Here is a 16,204-nt window from a genome sequence, read left to right as displayed (position 1 = left end):
AAAAGGAAGTGTTAAAGGGGGTGCAAGTATTAATTGGCATCACTACTGAAAAACTTAGCATTCCAACGAGGTTGGCACCCCACATCCCGACAATCACACGCCCCTCAAGCCCCCGAATTTAAGGTTGGCAAGACACCAACCCAAATACAAAAAGAGATCCAAAAAGTAGTTTCAAATACAGTAACACCTCAATCAAGGTTTTTGATTGCCTCTAGATACGTACATAAGATGCAGTTCTAAGGTAATTAATTGACAAACCAAAAAAATCAGGTATCTACTGCCATCAGAATTCAGATTGTCAGATATTTTTTATTAAAATATGGAAAGGCATATGACACTGAAAACTGACTAGTGGAGTATAGATTGCCATTTGCCACCATATTTGCTTTGGACATAGGTGCAAAACAAAAGTTCAAAATATTTAATAGTATGAACCATATACTCCTTCCGTCCCTTTTTAAGTGTTCTGCTTCATAACTCCAACTTATTAAAAAGATATCATCATTACACCTTTCACATCAACTTTTTCCTCCACTTTTCCTACTTACCCATCATCATTACACTTTTACTCACTAACTTTTCAAAATAAAATCTACTTTTACGGACAAAATAGACAATACACTAACTTTTACCCCCCTAACTTTACAAAATGGACACTTATTAAGGGACAACCCAAAATGGAATACTGGACACAAAAAAAGGGACGGAGGGAGTAGTTTTTATTTTTTAGTAAGTGGGAACGATTTTAAACTTGGAAAATTGAAAGCAACAGAATAGAGATCTCCGTTTCCTCCATTTCATTGCATATTAAGCAGTACTAAGCCCATCTAACTCAGGGTTTCGCGAACCCTAGCAATTTTTCTTAACACGAACCCTGAAGAAAAGAGAGTCAAACATAATAATGTTATGGTGTTATACTCTGAACGGAGATAATGAGGAACAACCCCAGAGATGATATTTGGCCTGATCACGGATGCATGGGGCACCTCGAGTCAAGGGATTTGGTAGGTCTCAAAAGTCGCTATAAGGTATCGAATCGAGGGATGGAAAAATGGGTGACATAGATTGAAATCCAACAAGTTTGGCAACAAATCACTTCCAATGTTTCTCTTGATTGCAATTTTTGATGACTCCACGCAAACAAGGAAAAGTCCGACCAAAGGATCTTTACTCCAAAAAATTGGATAAAGAGTGGTGCTGCTTTACCAAATTAATCTACTCATGATAATCAACTCCCTATCCAAAAAAAAAAAAAATTCTACTGACCAAATTGACCGTGAACAGAGATTTAAAGGGATTAATGCATGCATGAAGTGGAAACAATGAAGATGCCTAGCTAGGGGCCAAATTTATAGGGACTAATATGAGGTATTGAAAGATGTTATGGACCTCGATCTGTTTTAGTCGTTGGATCGACTTTTGTTTTGGACTTGGCTCATTCAGCAGTATTATACATTACACTACCCGTTGATGAACTTTCAAGCGTCGGTAATTACCAATGAACCTGATAAGAACCAGCTCTCACCCAACACCATAATACTTCTGTATAATTGAAGCAAGCCTATTATTGTGCACAGCAATTTCAATTCAATCCAAGTATGGAAGCCCAGTTCCAATAACAAGCTTTAAGCCCAAGTTCATTACTTAGAGATTTTGGACCCAAAGCCCAAGTTTTATTTTGAGTCGCGATGGTGCATCACATTTTTCATATTTGTATTACTAGATTGTCCTGGTTGGCCAAAACATAAGGCTTTCTAACGTTTGAATCTCAAGGGATGTAAATATTGTTGATCGAGTATGTAAAGAGGTGTGTGTGTGTGTGTGTTAAGAGCCCGTAAGCAGACCCGGATGCCAGATTGCTTCTAAAGAGGTGTATGTTAAAAAATAGAGCGTGAAATTGGCAAAAGTGGACTGAAGTACTTTTTCTTGGGGTAGGCTTAGTTTATCCCTTATACTGTATGCAGTTATGCACTGCTCCTCTAGGATGAAGGACGATAATTGAGAAACCAGATTGCCTCTAATGGGCCTTGGTCTTTCTGGACAGGACATTGGTTGGTCCACAAAACTGCAAAAGGGTCACGGCCCAGTTAAAGGCCTAGCGCGCAGTTCTACAACCAAGTCATGACTCATGAATTTGTTGAATAGAATGGGGCTCTGAATTCATTCTAGATTTATGCTGCCTTTGAGCCTTTGAGCATGCACCCCTAATTAAGAGCCATGCACCCCTAATTAGAGCCAACCACAATTTACTGTATTAGATTTATGACTCTATTTGATTTGGTTTGAGGAAAAATAAACAAAAATTTCGAACCGTTGTTACTCAATGAGTCGTTCCTGTATTGATTATATACTTAAACCAGTTTGGTTTCAAGTACCAAAGTTTCATACACCAGCACTATATAAGAAACATTTGTCGACTTTGTTAATTAGCTTGTTCGTATCATCATGAGACATTTGTCTTAAACGAGGAAATGGGCCTTGAAGATTGATGTGATTAATTAAACCAGGAAAGACGATTTAAACATTGCAGCTTACAAGATGAATGATTTAGATTGCCAAAAATATATGATCGAAATAAGTCCCACGCACTTATATATAATAATGGAGGCTAGATTGATTTCTTTTTTCTTTTCTTTTCTTTTCTTTTGATATATGCGGCTAGAGTGACTTCAGTCCCAGTCTTTTTCCATCAGTTTTGGAGGATAAGTAGACATGCTACATATCTATGTGTTCATACAAAGTTACAAACAGCATAATCAGCCTTGTAAAGTTAACGCTAACCTTTATTCATTTACTTTTGTAGTATACTATTTTCCTATGTTTACCGAGGTGCTTAACACTTGGATCTCGGAAAGTGTGAAATTTTATCACCAATGTATTAGCCCCCGATTAAACTATTTGGTCTTTTAGGTAAATAAATTAAATAGAAAATAATTTCTGCACTCCTCTGTTTAAAAATTGCACTCCAAACTTTGTCTAGTGCTTGTTTTGTGTGTCATTTAAAACATTAAAGGACAAATTTTAAAGTGTCTCATCTATAAAAAAAAAAGTAAAGTGCAAAAATCACTACCCTAAATTAAACTCCCACCTCGACTTCAAAACTTGCTATCGTTCAAGTTTAAGATTCAAAAACCCATTATGCTAAATAATTTGTAGCAATCAATTAGTTGAACTGAAAATTTGACATAAAAAAGCTGGACATTGAGAGGTGATTTCAGAGAGTAGTACACAGTTGTAATTAGATAGAAAGAGACATGCCTACAAAGTCCAAACACTAGGGGTGACTTGATTGGATGCCCAAATTAAAAGGGACGGTTTACCAGCTAATTAATCAGGCCATGGCCGGCTTGGTCCTACCCAATTATCTTATCGTTCACACAAACCAGGTCCCAGCTAAAGAGCAGGAATTGGTGGAGGGTAGGCTGTCATCATCCTCTCCATGGATGGATTGTGTTAGAACTTAATTAGAAATGTGCCATATGTTTTTGGGTAAAGTACATTGACCTCCCCCGAGGTATCGACAATTTCACCGGCATCCCCTGCTTTTTCTAAAGCTAAGCAAACCTCCTTAATCCGTTGTAAACGAAGTTAACGATTTGTCATCTTTTACCTTTTTGCCCCTGCACTTTAGTTCCCTTTTTTTTTAAAACGTAAGCTACTGTTTTTCCCTTCCCTATTTCTCTTTTGTTATTGTTGTGTTTTGTTAAGTTTCAATTTTGTTTATATTCTTTACAATCGAGAAAATATAGTTGTTTCAATTTTCGTAGTCCAATTCAACCAAATTACCTGCACGGAACCACTCGTTGAGTTGGAGCTTCATAAATATTGATGAACGATTCCACGTTATTGTTTGATTGATCGCCCTATGTTTGATCAAATCATAGCCAATTAATTTTTCCTCATGATGTCTTCTAATTAATTCGGGTTGGCTCCTAAAAATTATTAATAATAATAAAGGTGTTCCCTCACCTAATGGGGTGGTTCGTGGTGGGTTTTGAGTTGGAAAATGTGAAGAGAATAGTTGTTTGTAAGTGTGGACTATAGAGAGAAAAAGAGAGGGCGAAGGGGACCACGGGTAGTGGTTGGTTTGGGTCCTTGGAGGTGAGAGAAAAGAGGGATGGCTATGGTAGCTAGACGGTGATGCAACGACCATATGAAGTAGTAAATTTGGTGGGTTTAGGCATTTTTGGCACTTTACCCTTGACTAGTAAGGGTATAAATGGCTACACATATTAAAATAAGGGCATAATAGGCATTTAGGTAAAATACAGTTACAGACTTCAGCTTTATCCATTAGTCAATCGTTGGCCAACTGACGGAAGGGATGTAATTTGTCGTATACCAAAATGGAGGTCAATGCAGCTTGGGAAAAATTAGCGGATGCCAGTGTGTTTGTCATATACCACAGGCAGCGTAATTTACGGGGCAATTTTGTTCACCCTCCGTAAAAGATGGTAAACATTATCATCTTTTTTATTGGATGAAATGGTGTGGATTCTACCACAAAATGATATTATATTTACCATGCAATACATTTTTTGATAAGTATGACATCATTTTGTGGTAGAGTCCACATTATTTCGACCAATAGGAATGAAGGTAATGTTCACCCTCTTAAATGGAGGGTGAACAAAACTCAACTCATAATTTACCCTATGTCTTTTAATTTTTATATTTGTAATCTCTCAGAGAGAAAGTCTAGTGCCACGGCATTTTAATCAAAGAGAAAGTCTTAGTGACCGTATTTTAATACCGCATTCTTTACTTCATAGAGTGTGTTGGTCCTCACACAAATGTTTGTATGGAGTCAATCACATTTGTGTCTATGAAGTAAAAAATGCAATGTCCGTAGCATAGATCTTTCACAAACCAATTAAGCAACTCAACAGCTTAATAAGATTATACGTGTATAAGTCATCAAATTATCATTATATATATTCAAGGTTAGTTGTGAAATTCTTATAAGATTACATACATACTCCAAGTTTGTAAGCTTAATCGAGCCAAATATTGTCAGGTTTAGATTTGGATCATTTAATAAATGAGCCTATAATTGAGGCTCAAGTTCAATTCGTTTAGTATCCGAATCGAATTCGAACGAATTTTTATCGAGTCGAGTCTCGAACAGCTCATGAACGGCTCAATTATTTGCAGCCACAAGTTTTGATAAGAAAAAAACATTTAATCACAAATTTTATTTTTTTTGTCACATTTTATACATCAATGAAATTGAAGGAGTTAATATGATAGTTCGTTAGTTCACAGAAAATCCAAAAATCGTCCATAACCATGAACCCTACTCATACCCCTCGCGGGGCTCGAAACCCTGCCTCCCCTGACGGAGGGGGTGAACTTTACCATTAGCACGGCAGTTAAATCACAAGTTGTTTAACTGGTCAACTTTTGCGGCTCTCTGTTTTTGTTGTTTTTTTTGGGTGCCACCATGCCCGCACGTGAACTAGTTTTGTACTGTAAATTCACATCAACGAAATTCCCATTTCATGATGTTGTAAAATCTAGTTAGAAAATGGCATTGTATATAAATGTACCTTAACATTTACTATCTTTTACAGTGCCTCTAAGAGAAATAAGTAATTATTTTTTAAGTAAAAATAATTTCTTATGAGAAAATAATATATTCTGTAAAGCGAAAAATAAGTATTTACAAAATAAAATTTTTAGCAAAATGGGACCTAAGACAAGGTATTTGAATTATTAGAAGAAAAATTTTATAGTTTATTTATATTAAAAAAATAGCTTGTAAACTTATTTGTCTTAATTTTCCCTTTATTTTTTTCCTCTGGACATAGAGAGCGCGAAAGCTTTTAGAGTAAATTGCTTGTGAACAATAACTAGATGTATGCATGAGAGACAAACTATCGATCGTACCTATAAAAGTATATTTTACATAGCTTCTTTTGATGCTGCCAGAGAACCCATTTTATGTGTTTAATTAATTAATAAAATAAAATACTATCACTTTAGCCAGTCCGTTGTACATGCTCCAACAATATTTTAGTGTAAGATGTCAATGTTATGGATGCGGAACGATATTCCCTTCGCCGGCCATATTACGGGAGAAAATCATGATTAGTCAGGCCTGCAGACACTGTTACATGATATTCCAGTATTTTTCATCGCAGCACATTTACATAGACCTCACGAATGTTGGGAATGTAAATAATGAAGTTTTCTCTCTTTTTAACAGCTTAAACTTTTAGACGAATTGGTGATTAACAACCTAATATTATGATATCAGAGCAAGCAATAAATTATGTATTCAAACCTCACAACTTACCTAATGATAAGAATTTACACGTATTTAGTCTGCTCATGGATAAGAGCTTGGCTACACGTGAGGGGGCATGTTGGTGGATAACAACCCTTTTTTTTTAACAGCAAAAAAAAAAATCATTAAAGTAAAAATTGTTAGTACAAGACTAATAGGAGCAAGAAAACAATATTATGTTTAAAGAACAATTATCTGTCCAATTCAAGAACCAAACCTACGATTGGCAAGAAACCAATCGATGACACCCAATTAGGACAAAGCCCACCTAAAATGACCGAAGCCTAAACGAATGTATTAGGTGGTTCACAACCTAATTATAATAACGAACATTTGTATTTCTGAAGGGTATGCGACCATTGATTACTCCAATATTCTAGGTTGGGGTACCTCCCCTACCCCATGTCATTCATAGTTCAGGGAAGACTACCTGCCAACTGTGGTGATGAAATGCTCTCAAAATCAAATGATATGTGATCCAAAGGAAAGTAGATAATCTGTCGCTATTTCTAATACTAAATACTAGCGTGTAATCTAGCTGTATCCATTAATATTTGCTTTATAGTAACTTAGGATGTTTTTTGTCAGTATCCAACTTTAATACTCCATCTTGTTGTATCTAACAGCATTTCCTGCGGATCACAAAAAATAGTATTTCCTTTTTATTTATTGACACTCCTTTTTTTTTTTTGTCTTATTCACTTGGAAATACTAAGGTGAGGGTATTTTTCAAATTTCAATGCGAATAAAGACAAAAGAGAGTGTCAATAAAGAAAACGGGAGTATGAAAACCATTCCCATATTTCCTTTATAAGTTAGCTAGGATGTTTGTGTAAGCTTACCCGCTTCTAACTTTGATATTCTAATCTCGCAGTCTACCTATGGAAGCTCAATTAAAATTATGAAATTTTTTGTATGAATTAACTCCACATGAAAAAAATAGTTGAGGCTAATTCAGTTGGTCAGAACTCTTGTAACTCACTCGAGGATTAGGAGTGCAAATCCTCCCACTTGCGTATGGGTGTTCTTTCCTTTATATTTGTTTGGATTATTTCTCCCCCTAATAGAATTAGTAGTTGGGTTGGGCTTATAGTCCTTGTGGAATTATTTGAGATTGTTTCCTCCTCTAATAGGGCTAGTAATTTGGTTGAGCTTATAGTGATTGATGCCTATCAAAAAAAAGCTTATAGTGATTGAGGAGTTGTTTTCAATTTCATGTACTCCTTCTGTTCCAAAATATTCGTTCGGTCCGCAAAACGAGGACCTCAAAATAATATAAAATTTTCAAGAAAAAATAAATTTTTTTAACAATTTACTAGATATCAATGAGTTTTTTTAATTTATTGAAAAACCTAAATTTTTTCTTGCAAAAAATATGTAATTTTCAATCCTCGTTTTCCGGCCAGACAGACAATTTGGAATGGAGATAATAATTTTTATACTTGTATTTTCCCACCGCTGGACCAAAAAAAAAAAACCTCCACATCAATAGCTGATAATGAAGCCCAAATTACGGGTGGTACAGTGGTAGAATAAAAAAGATTTTAGAAATTACAAGCCCAAATTAGGGGCGTAGAATCAACAAAAAGAACTGGCCATAGGACAAGTTAAAAAAAAAGTAGTGGGAATCCCATTAAAAATTGATAGTTGGAGAAAGAATAAAATACACCGCACTATCTAAGTGCTTAAATACACATTCGTGGGGCGTGCCGATACGCGCCGTCCTAATTTGTAATTTTAAGCTGATAATCAAAGTATAGTGTTGTGTTTTTCCCTTTTTTTTATTCCCCCACCCCCCGATTGTTCCTTTATGGCTCCCAAACAAAAAATGTACGAGTTAATTTTGCAATATGAAGCCGAGATATTTAACGTTTGGGTTTAGTGACGAGTAATGTGAAAATTTTATTATGTTTATTCAACTCAATTCAAATATTGATCACATCTACACAAATAACCTGATTTTAATGGATGTTTAACAATTCATAAGAAATTAATAATTCTAAATCATTAGATACAGCTGACTGAATAAATCTTACAAACTCTTTAGACTATTTCATATAAACATATTATATATATGCAACGATGTTTTAATATCACACTGACATGCATTTTTGCAACCAAGTTACAAATTTAGAAATATAAAAAGAAATAATTTGGACGCATGCAGTACTAGTTTTAGATAAGAAGTAACCTAAAGGCTCCTCTTTTATGATGGCTCATCTACCATTCTACCCTTTCAAATACTTTTTTATGTAAATTTTCACAGTTTAAGGTAAATAAGTAAATACATCCATAAAAGAGGAAAGTGTTAAAATCAATTCCAACTATATAACCAAAGAGTTTGCATGTATTTATATTTAATTTTTTATGTACCTTCAGTGTTTCCATATCATCAAAATGCATTCAAATGTGCTAGGTGTTAGTTTGATAAAATTAAGAATGAAAAGCTACAAATTAATTATTGAAAGCTAAATGTGAAAATTTTCAAGCGGAAATTAAAGTTGTTTAATATTAGTTGTTTACTAAAATTATTAAGAGTTTTCACTTATAGCAAACTGCTTCATGCTGTCCATAAATTTAATTATATGACCAACAATTGATTCCTTTTAGGTTTACAAATAGTCAACATGTAATTGTGGTGTCGATGGAAGACTACAGATGATGATGTGATGTAGAGATAATTTGAATAGTGGTCATGGTAGGGAGGGGGTGAGTCGCTGGATTGACTCGAATAATCAAGCCACCTCACCAACTATGGTCTACCCTTGCGAGACAGTTCTTAGCCGCTACTCTAGGATGAACTGAGCCATAGCTTCTAGGACATGCCGCTCCCCAATCTCCTTGTAATTAGATCTGTTCGACATGCAACCAGTCTAACTACTGCCCGTACAGTCACTCTTAAGCCAGACAGTTTACTATCCGCTGACCTTCCTCTTATATTCCAGACCAATCTCTTTATTGTAAGAGCCTCATTGGTAAGTGGAATAGGCTTGTGATCTCTCCAATCACCTCCTATATCTTTCTTTACCAACTTGAACGGCTCCTGTTAGCTCTTCGCATATATGAGCTATGGTTTTCTTCTTTTGCTCTTTGATAGACAAGAGCAGTACATGAAGCTTCAAATGCCATGGTTCTTGTTATAGACTAGGCTACAAGTGAGAGTGGTAGAATTCATTCAGCTGTGAATGTTGCCGATACCGGAGCGGCTAAAGGAAGCAATAGCAGTAATAGTGGTCATGGTGATAGGTAGGGATTGAATGTGGTAGAGGCAATTATGGTGGAAGGACAGCGACTGGAATGGTAAGGGGAGATGGCAGAGGTGGGTGAGGTCGGTGATGATGGCAACAAGTGGTTAGTATAGTGAGGTAGGGTGGCTACAAAGGTGGAATGTGGCGGAGTAATGGAGAGATGATGGTAGTTGGAGCAAAGAGGTGGCAGTGGTGCAAAGATGGTAATGCTAGCTATGGTGGCGGCAATGTTATTAGTGGTGGAGTGATTTGTACCGACAATCGTAGGGGTGTTAACATTGGAGAGACTGGTGTGGTATAAAAGTACTAATAAATTCAACCAAAATTAACTAAATACTCCGCATAAGATTGTTTAAATTTTATTAATTTTTGATTCTACTGCTATAAAGATATATTATCCACTTTTGATTACTTATCACCTAATATATTCGATTTTCAGAGCTCAATTGGATTGTCAAACAATTTCCCCCATCGGTGAGATTATTGAGTGATTATTGAGTGCTTGGTGTTCCAGGGCCGTCCCTATCCAACACACGATTATATGGGGTCAAACATTAATGATTGAGCTCACACAAATATGTGCCGGTACGTGACTGTGCTCTGGTGCTTTAGTAAGGATTTTTTGAGATTAATAGGATAGTCGAATGTCAGTAGAGTGAAGTGGAGTGGAGTGCAGCTAGTGTCCATAAACACTCATCCCCCAAATCCTCCGGGATAAAATAGATTAAGATCAACAAATCACTAAAAATAGAAAAATAATAGGATAGTCGAATGTTTCCGAGCATAATTACCAACACACGCTCCATATGCGCGTGGGACGTGGGACCACTTGAATTAAGAAGCCACGTAGCCACCTATTAGATACTCCGTATGAGGCTAGCGGAAATTCCGTTTGACCCAAAAAAAAGAAAGAAGATATGAGGCGAGAACAGAACAATACGAGTAAAAACATTTCTCTTTTATATAAGTAAAGAAGAGATGTAGAAGAATAGTTTTCTCCTGGGTAATCAATCTTATACAGCTCTAAAATCTCCACCGGTCACCATCTTTACCAAATCTCGATCCAGTTCTATATCTGTACTGATCATAAAAAAAGATTCTATATCTGTAAGTTCATCCTGTATTTGCTTTCTCTCTTCGTCTATGTTCTTGTTTCTGCTACGTGGGCTTTCTATCTGATTTATAGCACTATTTGTCTTTTGGGTACAGTGCTTTTTGAAATTGTTGAGATTCTTTATCTGATCTGTGAACTGGGTTTTGTTGTGGGTTTTCTGATTTTGAAAGAAATAGATGAGAAATTAAGCCGTTTCTTGGGGATTTGAGCTTTTGGTCCTTTTATGCTTTCTAGTTAAATAAAGTTCACACCTTTTGGACTCTCAAAGTTTGTATTCTAAGTAGGAACGGAAACTTGTGGCTATTAGAAGTGAGAGACAATTAAAGTTGTCTCCTTTTGGTGCGCATGAGTTCAAACTTGGGTGTTTAGGCAGAGGCTGTGTCCCCATCAACCGGTTTGAAGATGATTTAGGATTCAGTTGTCAAGAAACTGGTTCTTGAGTTAATAGATTGATTGCTTTGAATTGGGATTTTAAACTTTCGATGCCATTAAATAGAAACATCTTCATATATTGAGGCAAGGTGTTTCATTAGTCTTTCTGGGGTGGTTAATTTTCTTGGTGATAAAAAGTAGTTCCCATCCAACTCACTGGGAGATCGAAGAAAAGATGCAAAGGGTACGTGTTTCATCGCACCAAGCACCAGTACACAAGCTAGGGGATTCCCAGATGACATTATCCCCAAAATTTAGACTACCTGCAATCCAATCTTCTTTATTGGATCCTTCTTTAGAATTCGAACTATCTGTGAAAGGGGATCCACTCATTCCAGGACTCCCAGATGACATAGCTCTCAATTGCCTCCTACGAATTCCTGTCCAAAATCACACAGCGTGCAAATCCATTTGTAAGCGTTGGTATTTCATGTTTAGTAGTAAGGAGCATTTTTTCAATAGGAGAAGGGAACTTGGGTTCCACGATCCATGGCTTTTTGTATTTGCCATCCACAAAAGTACCGGAAAGATTCAATGGCATGTTCTTGACCTAAACAACTTCTCTTGGCACAATATACCAACTATGCCTTGCAAGGAAAAGGTTTGCCCACAGGGTTTCCGATGTGTTTCGGTCCCACGTGAGGGGACTCTCTTTGTTTGTGGTGGGATGTCTTCTGACGTGGATTGCCCCCTCAACTTGGTATTGAAATACGAAGTGCAAAAGAATCGTTGGACTGTAATGAAAAAAATGGACACTCCTCGTTCGTTTTTTGCTTGTGTTGTCATTGATGGGATGATTTATGTGGCTGGAGGAAACAGTACAGATCGGTTTGAGCTTAATAAGGCTGAGGTCCTGGATCTTGCAAAGGGGACTTGGCGTCCTATTGCAAGCATGGGAACAAGCATGGCTTCATATGATGCAGCGGTTCTGAATGGGAAGCTCCTTGTGACTGAAGGTTGGTTTTGGCCTTTTTTTGTTGTACCAAGGGGTCAGGTTTACGACCCGAGAACTGATATGTGGGAAAGTATGGCTTCTGGGCTTAGAGAAGGGTGGACTGGTTCGAGTATTGTGGTTTTTGGGCATTTGTTTGTGGTGTCAGAGCACGAAAGGACGAAACTTAAGGTTTATGACATGGATACGGATTCTTGGGAGTTTGTAGAAGGGCGTCATTTACCGGAACAGATATGCAAGCCTTTCTCAGCTAATTGCTGTGATAATAGGATCTTTGTTGTGGGACGTAATCTCAATGTTGCTGTGGGTTATATCTCTAGGGTTAGCTTGGATGGCTCGGGTGAGAAAAAATGGAGATTCTCTGTTCGATGGCAAGTGGTGGATGCACGAGAGGATTTCTCTGATTTGACACCTTCTAGTGCTCAGGTTCTGTTTGCTTAATTCCTCAGTTTGCTTCTTGTATCATGTTTCACTACTTGTTGGTTGAGTTGTAAAGATTTAAATGTCTAGAGCGATGATAGATGTGTGCAAGGCTTTTAAAGTTCTCCAATCAGGTGTACTAATAGTATGTGGCTTAACTATACATGTTTCCTTTGTTATTTTGTTTGATCGCCCAATGTGCCGGGTCAAACAATGACAATCTTGATTGAAGAAACGTTTTTCTTTTATAAGTTTAAGATATTATTAAGCTCAACCAAAGAATCAAAGTCTGGGGATGAAAACCCTAACAAAAATAACAAAACAACAGCAATTAGGCAGCTACAACTGTCTAACAAGAACCCTGACTATAAAGGTTGCAGAATCCTTTCAGACAAGCCCCATTGCATACAGAGGGCTTTATTCTTGAAGGAGTGATTCATATTTCTCCTTGAGCTGAGAAAATCTCTAATTCCAGTTGCAATCCCCGTGGCCACATTTTTTCCTTTTCAATTGAAGAAAAGTTGTGCATTCCATTGTTGGTAATCAGTGATTTTGGAAATGGAAATTGTAAACTAAGGAGTCAATGTTGCTTGAGAACTGTCACATAGACTCCTGTATATGTGTGCAAGCACCCGTCGGAATTCGACTCTTAGGTCCAGACAGCATTTGACACTTACTTCATCGTCTTGTATATGTATCCAAAATCTGTAGTGGGATATTCACCCTGCAAATATGTCTACAAAGTTGAGTTTACGTTTACCTTCCATACACCTGTGGGCAAAAACTATGCATGAAAACGTTGATGATGCCTTGTCATTGTCATTTTACCCTAAAAATGAAAGGGTCATGAAATATAAGATGTTTTCCTGCTTCCTTGATCATAAGCTAAGCCTGTACCCAAAAACATAGTCGAAGAATAGCTAATCACGTCTGTGTCCAGGTTAAGGCCAATGTGGTCGATTTCAGTGATGGTAATCTCAAAGTGATTAGGGTGCTTTCTCCTTTTGATGGGCATTCTAAAATCTTTTTGGGTACGTTTTTGGTAGTTGAACTAGGCTCCGTTTGTTTCGATGAAACATTTTATAACCAAAAGTATTTTCATGTAAAATTGAAAAATTGTTTACGGCTTTGTTTGTTTGGGGTGAAAATATTTTCCCCAAGAATATGTAACTAATATTTGGTGTTTGGTAGAGGTAAAAGATTTTGCACCAAATGGATGTAGAATGTTTTGTGGCTCTCATCTCCGTAAGTCATTTTACAGCTCTGGTCTCTTATCCATATTCCACCATTGCCAATCAACAATGCTGGGCATGAATTGAAGCTCTCTCTCTCTCTCTCTCTCTCTCTCTCTCTCTCACACACACACACACACACACATGTATGTATGTATGTATGTATGTATTAAACAGCCCCAATTAGTACTTCGTACTCGTCTCTCTCTCTCTCTCTCTCTCTCTCTCTCTCAATACACTCTACTTTCACTCCCATTTATTCTTCCAAAACAATCACTGCCCAAGTTCTAAATGGTTTTCCGTGTCCATTTCCCAGGTTTTCATTTGGTTATTCTCTCTAAAAATGAAGGTCATCAGGTTGGTTGACATTTCGTAAATTAGCAGGTTCTTAGTTGTTTAACCAAGCATAGTTCTCTCCGTAGGTCATCTGTTATTTTCCGAGTTAGAACAACTGGAACTCTAAGTGGGTGATGCACGGTGATCAATAAAGGGTTGCATTTTCCTCTGTAGTTTTTACATACCATTGTTTTTCAATTTTTGTGTTCTTTTTATGGAAAGAAAAAGAAAAGAGAAATCTTTTGGCTCCATCAGGATCACTAGGAGTTGACAATCGTGTTTAGTCCCTGTTCTGGACAAGATTGGTTACTATTGTTAGCTTCTTTGTCAATAACAAAGGAGAAAGCATACGTTCATCGGCTTCCAAGCAAAGGAGTATGTTTGGGCTAAAGAGCAATCAGATTCACACTTGAGTGTATTCTCAATGATTTTGGCAGTTATTTTGTCAGTTCTAAAATGTTTGTTACTGGCTGCTTTGAACAATTCGTACTCGTTGACTTCTTGATCTGATGCCACTCTTCAATCTTAGAATACCTCTGTTGACCCTGCCTAGAGTATCCTCCTATTGGGGATTTCCCCTACTATACGTATAAGAATGAAAACCTTCCATGTTCATGGTGATCGCCATATATATAATGCGACAGATAAATGCAAAACAATTTGGGATACGTGTAATGTTCTATTTGTTGGTCCTGCAATAAGTTCCTGATCTGGAACTCTCATATTCATTTGCCTTCGAGGACTTGCTTCTTTTGAAAGGTTCCAGTACTGTTCATTATTATTTTGCATTCTCATTAGGAGTGGAATAGAGATTTAACCTGGTTCTGTTCAGAGGTTTTGGTACTTGAAAACTTTTACTGGTCATGTGACTCCTACCCAACTTAGTTGTAGGAGGTTGATGTTGTTCTCCAGTTGGTGAGAGGTCATGTCGACAAGGCAAACTTGGTTTCCAATTGCCGCGGAAGAATTTTAGTATTGCTTTGGTGTGTATAAAAGCAAATTTGAATGCCTTTTTTTCTTTTTCTTTTTTGGTGCTTTTGAAGTGATATCTTGGAAGCAAAGCAAGAAGCAGGAGTGCTTTGCATTCTGTGTACTCAAAAAGTTATGGGGTCCTATGATTATTGCAATAGAAATAAATAAAGGAATTGACGCACTCTTTTTTTAACCATATGCACTTCCTTTTTTCTCATCCGTATTCATGTGAATTTACTGTATTATCTTCCATCAATGCAAACAATAAATAGGGATTCGGAAACTTTGTAGTGCAGGGATGCATTTAGGGCTGTACAACATCATCCAAGCCGTCCAAAAGTTTTTTTAACATTCTACATTGAAAACAAACTATTAAAAAGTTTGTTTTCAATTCAAACCGTTGATTGCTGAGATGGACATCTGGCGTGATATGCTACAATCCTGTAAGGCAGCCCGCCCTACAGGATCTCCGGGTGATCTCTTGGAGGGAAGTTATAGATGTGAAAATGGAGAGTATGGATTGAAGTTGATATAAATAGTAGAATTCTCCGAACTTAATTTGCAAGTAAAATACATAGTTTTAAATCTCTAAAATGTAGAATGAGTGGGAGTAGGGGGTTGAAGATGCTCTGAAGGAGGAGGAATCACGAATTGAGAACTACATCATGTAATTGTTCAATTCAATTACTCCTTCGCAAGAAAATTGGGATTGCTTTGTTTATTCCCTAGGGGCAGACTATATTTGACCGAATGTGGGTGTGGGCCGGAACGAACTCCAAATTTGAAAATGGAGAGTATGGATTCAAGTTGATAACAATTTCTTGACAGACGTTCCCATTTGGAGTTCCTTCTCCCTCTAGAGATAGAGATACTGCTGTAATTTGATCATAATCCCAAGTATTCATATCTTAGGGGGCGATTATTCGCAGTCCCGTATTCTCTCTCTTAACCTACTATATTTTGGTAAATAGTTGTTAAAAATCATACATAACATTTCGGTAAATAACTGTTGAAAACAAAATTATATTTCGGTAACTATATGTCAAAAATATGTTCAACCTTCGGTAAACAACTGCCGAACATACATTTTCGGTAAATAGCTGTTGAAAAAATATATTATATTTCGGTAATTGTATGCTGAAAATGTATCTCAATTTCGATAACTAACTGTTGAGTATAATTGAAAATTTTTAACGGGCTAAGGGAGAA

At 36.8% G+C, this 16,204-nt stretch overlaps 1 protein-coding gene across 1 annotated transcript; it reads left to right on the top strand.

Moving 5' to 3' along the window:
- The first annotated feature begins 10,492 nt into the window (after positions 1-10,492).
- On the top strand, positions 10,493-12,706 carry LOC131312663 (F-box/kelch-repeat protein At1g30090). The gene is made up of 2 exons (XM_058340579.1): positions 10,493-10,644; positions 10,936-12,706. Exon 2 carries the CDS (start codon positions 11,259-11,261, stop codon positions 12,474-12,476), a length of 1,218 nt encoding a protein of 405 aa, XP_058196562.1. The 5' UTR covers positions 10,493-10,644; positions 10,936-11,258; the 3' UTR covers positions 12,477-12,706.
- Positions 12,707-16,204: the final 3,498 nt, after the last annotated feature.

Source organism: Rhododendron vialii, chromosome 13a (genome assembly GCF_030253575.1).
Source record: "Rhododendron vialii isolate Sample 1 chromosome 13a, ASM3025357v1".
Lineage (NCBI taxonomy): Eukaryota > Viridiplantae > Streptophyta > Magnoliopsida > Ericales > Ericaceae > Rhododendron > Rhododendron vialii.
Note: the sequence above shows the minus strand (reverse complement) of the source record. Positions and strands in the feature narration are given on the sequence as shown.

What these genes read in the sequence shown, in the direction of transcription:
- LOC131312663 (XM_058340579.1), top strand. Translation starts at nt 11,259, where the DNA reads ATGCAAAGGGTACGTGTTTCATCGCACCAAGCACCAGTACACAAGCTA.